The sequence below is a fragment of the Malus domestica genome, chromosome 10 (assembly GCF_042453785.1).
Source record: "Malus domestica chromosome 10, GDT2T_hap1".
NCBI lineage: Eukaryota > Viridiplantae > Streptophyta > Magnoliopsida > Rosales > Rosaceae > Malus > Malus domestica.
This window is the reverse complement of record NC_091670.1, coordinates 34,783,935-34,791,049: the sequence shown is the minus strand read 5'-3', so window position 1 is coordinate 34,791,049 and position 7,115 is coordinate 34,783,935. Positions and strand designations below refer to the sequence as shown.

General features: G+C 36.2%; 2 protein-coding genes across 4 annotated transcripts; one reads left to right on the top strand and one right to left on the bottom strand.

Annotated features, from left to right (window-relative positions):
* The first annotated feature begins 1,078 nt into the window (after window positions 1-1,078).
* On the top strand, window positions 1,079-4,246 carry LOC139188322 (uncharacterized). Of its 3 annotated transcripts, none has more exons than XR_011571692.1 (4): window positions 1,079-1,728; window positions 1,823-2,048; window positions 2,144-2,949; window positions 3,256-4,246. XR_011571692.1 is itself a non-coding variant. In XM_070805592.1 (4 exons), exons 3-4 carry the CDS (start codon window positions 2,802-2,804, stop codon window positions 3,790-3,792), a joined length of 894 nt encoding a protein of 297 aa, XP_070661693.1. In that variant the 5' UTR covers window positions 1,120-1,728; window positions 1,823-2,048; window positions 2,144-2,801; the 3' UTR covers window positions 3,793-4,246. The 3 variants fall into 3 exon arrangements, 1 of the variants encoding a protein (XP_070661693.1); XR_011571691.1 differs by having other exon boundaries at window positions 2,144-3,158; XM_070805592.1 differs by having other exon boundaries at window positions 1,120-1,728; window positions 2,144-3,158.
* A 1,141-nt stretch (window positions 4,247-5,387) lies between these two features.
* LOC114827723 (uncharacterized) lies at window positions 5,388-6,850 on the bottom strand. The gene is made up of 2 exons (XM_029110120.2): window positions 6,695-6,850; window positions 5,388-5,998 (listed from the first exon to the last, which is right to left on the bottom strand). Exons 1-2 carry the CDS (start codon window positions 6,737-6,739, stop codon window positions 5,426-5,428), a joined length of 618 nt encoding a protein of 205 aa, XP_028965953.1. The 5' UTR covers window positions 6,740-6,850; the 3' UTR covers window positions 5,388-5,425.
* Window positions 6,851-7,115: the final 265 nt, after the last annotated feature.

The window sequence follows — 7,115 nt, the reverse complement described above, 5'->3', positions numbered from 1 at the left end:
GTGAGTGAGTGTGAGTGTGAGTGTGTGTGCAGTGTGTAAGCAGTGTGTGTGCAGTGTGTGTGTGAATAAGTGTGTATGTGTGTAGTGTATGCAGTGTATGTAGTGTGTGTAGTGTACTGTGTTTGCAGTGTGTATGTATGCAGTGTGTGTGTAGTGTATGTAGTGAGTGTGAGTGAGTGTGAGTGTGAGTGTGAGTGTGTGTGCAGTGTGTAAGCAGTGTGTGTGTGTGCAGTGTGTGTGTGTGCAGTGTGTGTGTGAATGAGTGTGTATGCAGTGTGTGTGTGCAGTGTGTGTGTACTGTGTGTGCAAGGTGTATGCAGTGTGTGTGTTTGTGTACTGTGTATGCAGTGTGTATGTATGCAGGGTGTATGCAGGGTGTGTATGTATGTATGCACTGTGTGTGTACTTGCAGGGTGTGTGTGTAGTGTATGCAGTGTGTGTGTGTAGTGTATGTAGTGTGTGTGTTTGTGTACTGTGTGTGCAAGGTGTATACAGTGTGTGTGTTTGTGTACTGTGTATGCAGTGTGTATGTATGCAGGGTGTATGCAGGGTGTATGCAGTGTGTGTATGTATGTATGCATTGTGTGTGTACTTGCAGGGTGTGTGTGTAGTGTATGCAGTGTGTGTGTGTAGTGTATGTAGTGTGTGTGTAGTGTATGCAGTGTATGTAGTGTGTGTATGTATGTACTGTGTTTGCAGTGTGTATGTATGCAGTGTGTATACAATGTGAATGTTTTGTATTGTGTGGGGTTGATGCTGAATTGCAATTTGTTGTGGTTGTTGGTTGCAGAGAAGAGGAGCATAAACGGAAGGCTAAGGCTAAGGCTACTGCATTACATGTGTCCTTTAATTTCCCTTTTCACATGCAATGCCTAGCAATGATAGCAATCCTCATACTAGTGTTCTTAGACACATGTTTATAGATGTATAAGAGTAGAACATTTTGAATATGATGCCTCGGGTTAATGAAAACTTTTTTTTTTCAACGCCACCTGTATATTTGTTGCCTCGGGTTAATGAAAAGTTTTTTTTTTTCAACGCCACCTGTATATTTGTTGCCTCGGGTTAATGAAAACTTTTTTTTTTTCAACGCCACCTGTATATTTGTTGCCTCGGGTTAATGAAAACTTTTTTTTTTCAACGCCACCTGTATATTTGTTGCCTCGGGTTAATGATTTAGTTAATTTGTTTATTGTTTTTTTTTTTGTTTGGATAGATATGGATCGAAGGAAGCTTTTATTGATCTTATTGTTAGAGATGTCTTATTTGGAGACAATTTGTATTTGTACGATTCTTGTGGTGATGATGCTACGTGGCAAACAGAGACATGTTGAACGACCCACATTGACTAACCGTTCACTTATTAGACGAGAGATTAGTTTGTGTTATCTGAATGGTATAATAGGGAATACTGATACTGAATGTGTTAACGAATTGAGAATGGATAGAAGGACTTTTGGCATATTATGCGACTTACTTCGTCAAGATGGGAGGGTAAAAACTGATGGTTTGGTGTCTGTAGAGGAACAGGTGTGTATGACTTTACAAATATTAGCACATCATACTAAGAATCGTAGTGTTGGCGGTAGATTTTATAGGTCGGGAGAGACTATAAGTAGGTATTTCAATAGCGTATTGCAAGGAATTTTGCGATTACAAGGTACCCTACTAAAAGTCCCCCAGCCTGTGCCTATTGATTCTACAGATGCTAGGTGGCGATGTTTTAAGGTATGATGAGAATTTTTTTTCATTTTCCCTAAGCTTTAACTCTTCATTCCCTTTGTATAAATTAACAAAAAGTTTATTATTTTTGGTTTTTAAGAATTGCTTGGGAGCATTGGATGGAACACACATTGATGTGCATGTACCTGAAATTGACAAACCAAGATACCGAACAAGAAAGGGTCGAGTCGCAACTAATGTGTTAGGTGTGTGTTCAGGAGATATGCAGTTCATATATGTGTTTCCGGGGTGGGAGGGTTCCGCATCAGACTCTAGAGTGCTACATGATGCGATTAGTAGGCCTAATGGTTTTAAGGTACCAGCGGGTAAGACTATTACTTAGTCTCAACTTTGTAAGTTAGGTTTAGTTCTGTTTGTCAACTACAAAACACTAATAAGGTCTGTTTTTTTTTTTCATTAGGTTGTTATTACCTTGTAGATGGTGGTTATACAAATGGTGAAGGATTCCTTGCACCCTATAGAGGAATACCTTATCATTTATCTGAATGGGAGGGACGAACACCTTCTAATAAGGAAGAATATTTTAACATGAAGCATTCTAAGGCAAGGAATGTAATTGAACGCTGTTTTGGCTTGCTAAAAGGAAGGTGGTCGATACTAAGGAGTCCATCTTTCTATCCGATAAGGACACAAGGTCGAATAATTACCGCTTGTTGCCTACTACACAATCTTATTAGGCAAGAGATGTCAGTAGATCCAATGGAGAATTTGCCAATAATAGAAGATGGACAAAATACAGAAGAAGGTGAATATGTTGGTAGTGTTCAAACATCGGACCAGTGGACTGCAATGAGGAATGATATGGCTCAGGAAATGTATAATGAGTGGAGAGCAATTAGGAACCAGCAACCGAACTAGCTATATGTTTTAATGATAACATTTTATTTTAGTATTCCTTTTTATCATGCATTTGTTAGATATTAGCACAATGATTGGATGGTATGCAAATTAATTGGATATTATGCAAGTTGATTGGATATTATGCAAGTTGATTGGATATTATGCAAATTGATTATTTGTATGGTATTTTCCTTCATTAAAATATTTTTTGTTTAGGTATGGATAACGATAATATTTTGAATGCTACTCAAGAGCCAAAAGGAAGAAGGCGTAAATGGGAAGCATTTGAGGAAGAAGTATTACTAGGAGTTCTTGAGGATTTTGTTGCTCGGAAGCAACGGTGTGACACCGGTGCTTTCAAACAAGGTACTTTGGTTGAAATAGCAAAAGCTGTCAATGTTTTATGTCCTCATTCAAATATAAAGGCAAATCCACATATTGAGTCCAAGTTGAAGAAATGGAAAAAAACATATAGTATGGTCGTTGACATGATAAACACAAGTGGATTTGCATGGAATGATGTCAAAAAGTGCGTTGAAGTTGACAGTGATGACGCATGGCAAACTTATGTGCAGGTTCATATCCTATTTTATTTATGCATTAGTTATATTCTTGCTCCTATATTTGTTACGCATGCTAAATTTTAGTTTTGCTATGTTGATATAATCTTAGAGAAATAAAGAAGCCGATGGATGGAGAAGCAAACCTTTTCCACTGTTTGATAGATTTGCATATATATTTGGAAAAGATCGGGCTACGGGTAATGTAGCCGAAACCCCTGCTCAAATGGTGGAGGAACAAAGTCATGATCATGTTGGTGAAAGTGATATTGGAGGTGAAAATTTTGTTTCTTCAATGAACCAACAAAGCCAACAAAGCACCCCATCTGAAAATAGCCAAAGAAAGAGGAAAAAAGCTGTGGGAAGTTCAAGTGATGGAACCGAGGCAATTATCAGTGGACTGAAAGATTTTTATGTTGAAAGTGGGAAGAGGATGCAAATGGTAACTGAAGCTTTAGTTCAAGGTACTGCAGATCATACTGACATAGCTAATGAACTTGAAGCAATGGGTCTCTCTCTTATGGATCAAATTGATGCATTGTCTCTTATTTTGGATAAACCAAAAAATGTGGGAGTGTTCAGGGCAATCAAACCGGAACTCAAGAAAGTGTTCGTCCAAAGGCTTTTAAGCGACAACGCAAGCGGATGAGGATTTTGGCTAATGTTAACATGGATGTATTTTATTAACGTTAACATGGATGTATTTTATTAATCATACAATCTTATGTTATGACTTATAACTTAGCTTTGCACTAGTATTTTGGCTTATGTTAACTAGCCATTTTGTAAATTATAGAGATCTATTTTGGCTAATGTTAACTAATGTTAACTAGGATTTTCTAAATTATGGAGATCTTATGTACTTGTATTTGTTGAAGTTGCATGTATTGGCCACTATTATGGCGCGTTTACTAATCCGTAATCAAATTGAGAGGAATCGGATTGAGGAGGAATTTGATTGAGGAGGAATTGAAATGAGGTGGAATCAGAATCAGATTCTTGTTGAAATTGTTTACTAAAACTGTCTGGAATCGGAATACAATTCCATAAAGCTGTTTACTAATTCAGCAGAATCGGAATATAAACCAGTATGATTACTAAAATGCCCTTGTCCCAAATCAAATATTTTATATACTTTTTTTTAATATTTTTTGATATAGTATATAATAGTAACAAACTGATTTTGCATTGAGTAACAAACTGATTCTGCATGAAGTAACAAATTGATTCTGCATTGAGTAACAAACTGATTCTGCATGAAGTAACAAACTGATTATGCATTGAGTAACAAACTGATTCTGCATGTATTTAGGAGTTACTTTAGATCGATTGAATTTACTCTAGGTCGACTGATAAATAAAATGGGTCGACTGATAAATAGAATGGGTCGATAAATAGAATGGGTCGACTGATAAATAGAATGGGTCGACTGATAAAGGCAACAGTCAACCCTTTTACACAGAATTAGTTCAATACATAAGCCGACTGAAGTAATTGGGTCGACTGATAAATAGAATGGGTCGACTGATAAATAGAATGGGTCGACTGATAAATAGAATGGGTCGACTAATAAAGGCAACAGTCAGCCATTTTACACATAATCAGTTTAAGTAAAGCATTAACTTTAACATTTCCATCCTAAATTTTTTTTCTGGACTTTTACACTACGACCCCTTGTGGTAAGATTCCTGGCTCCGCCACTGGTTGTGCATAATGTGAATGAGCATAGAATTATGCTTAATGAGCAAGAAGGACATAGAAAGAAATTGTTAGGAGCATTTTCAGTCTTAACTCTTCAAGAATATATTTTGCTACATAATGTCAAGGAGTAGAAGAAATTTTGTTTTACCATTTCAAATCAAAAAACTTGATTCCCCTTGAACTAAAGTGATCTTCAAGAGGTGGATTTTGTATAATAGTAAATAAATGAAGAAAAAAATATTAGTAACAAACAAAGAGTAGGAAATAACTTCATTAAAGTTAATATTTTACATTAAAGTACATCTATCTAACCACCATAACCAACCTAAGCAAACTTGTCATACCCTGCGTATGCATCATATTATCAAATATTCATAACCTGCCTACACATCAGATTGTCAACAAAATATTCTTAACCTGCCTAAACATCATAATACCAACAAAAAGTAGTTCTTCACCATTATGGTGTCATCTAATAAGTCATTAGATTTACAAAACATTCACAATTTTCCCTGATATGTCATTATGGCAGTAAGCACGTCATAGCAAAAAACTAGCATTCACATTATTTGGACCATCACTTAGATGTCGTTATGCATCCAAGTCTGCAACAAAGTAGTCACATATGCACTCTTCCTTTCATCAGACATGTTGAAAAACACCCTCAAAAGGTCATGTTCTTTGGCCAAGAAGTTAGTGACTTTAAATAAATCCATGGGAGACAAAAACTCCATTTTGGTCAACTCACTGTCAAGTTTTTGTTGCATTTCGGTCAGATTTATATCGGTTGACAGTGCATGAACTAGACCATCAATCTTAGGTCCCACATCGGCTATAGCTTTAGCCATAATAGAGAATTGCTTGGCCATTTCATCCGCTACTCTTGTCCTTTTGCGACTAATGTTTGATGTGTTACTTTCTGCATTCCTTTGTTGTTGGGTATTTGGTACTGAGAAAGAAGTATCAAAGTCATTTCCACTTTCATCCTCACCTTCATGTTGATTGACATTGGCATCTTCAAGTCTAACTTCTTCTTCATCGTCATCAGCGTTACCAGCATTTGCACCCATAGCACGATCTTTTGCATAAATCTCTCCCAAACTGTGGTAGTGCGGAAAAGGCTTATCGTACAATCCACTTGCATCCTTTTTACCCTACAAAAAAAAACACAAAACACAAGACGTGTAATACAATATATTAATTCTTGGTCTATTACAGGATGAAGAGGGCAGCGTAAAGAGGAAGAAGTGAAAAATCGATCTTTGAAGAAAGGACAAGAGGCAGAACAATTAATAATGGACAGGGCAGGATGTTTTGACGTGTGCTAGCTATGGAAAACAAAAAAACAATGTTAAGTTTTTCCTTTTTTCAGAGGGATGATGGGTGAACCTTTCCGAAAAGATATACATATATATATATATATATATATATATATATATATATATATATATACTCTTTTATGTTGCCACACAAGCTGGCAGATCAACAGATCATCTATAAGTTTGTCATAACTCTTTTTTCTTTACAGTATGAAAGAGCTGGTATTTAAAAAGCTATGTCTTTCATACAAGTCTCAGTTTTTGTTTATGTGCACTGTAATCCTTCTAATATCTAGCTTCAAGTGGTTTCTGAGTGTATGGTGATGGTGTCAGTAAAGAACTTGGAATTACCTCCCATGGAGGTTTTTCTTTTTCTATGTATGTTGTTAGTGCATTATCCTGATTCGTAATTAAGAAGATGATGATATTAACTCTGAGATTTTGAACTCAGTGTAATTAATCAAGGAACTGAGATTCTAAAAACAAAACACAATCAGATAAAACAAAAAATACAATCAGATATACGCAAACCTTCGTAGCCTCGTCATACGCACTTTTCTCACAAGCCAACATCATTTTCTCTTCATTCCACTCAAACCCACTGAGAGCTAGCAATTCAGTTAAGGCAAAATATTTCTTCGGTTGGGTGATAGAGTTTAAATCAAGCTACATTTGCAAATTAAACCCAATTCTATTAGCAGGTAATAGAAACAAAACAATTGTCAATTTTTTTTAAGATTCATAATATACATGGCAAAAATATGCTCCAATTAACCCATATCATGAGATTTGTAGCATTACTCTATTACACAATGGCAAAAATTTGTAGTCCTAGTCTAAGCAAACACAAATCTGGTGAACAGTACTGTTTTTCTTATCCTGCTTCTTAGTCCGAGACTGCACCAAACGCTTCACTAAGTTAGTCCAGCTTAGTCCAGTCTAAGCCAGTCCA

Excerpts from the sequence above, each read along its gene's own strand:
- LOC139188322 (XM_070805592.1), top strand. The coding sequence starts at position 2,802 with ATGGATAACGATAATATTTTGAATGCTACTCAAGAGCCAAAAGGAAGA. Across the intron at positions 3,159-3,255 it reads CATGGCAAACTTATGTGCAG|AGAAATAAAGAAGCCGATGG; the intron begins GTTCATATCCTA and ends ATATAATCTTAG.
- LOC114827723 (XM_029110120.2), bottom strand. The coding sequence starts at position 6,739 with ATGATGTTGGCTTGTGAGAAAAGTGCGTATGACGAGGCTACGAAG. Across the intron at positions 5,999-6,694 it reads CGTATGACGAGGCTACGAAG|GGTAAAAAGGATGCAAGTGG; the intron begins GTTTGCGTATAT and ends TTTTTTTTGTAG.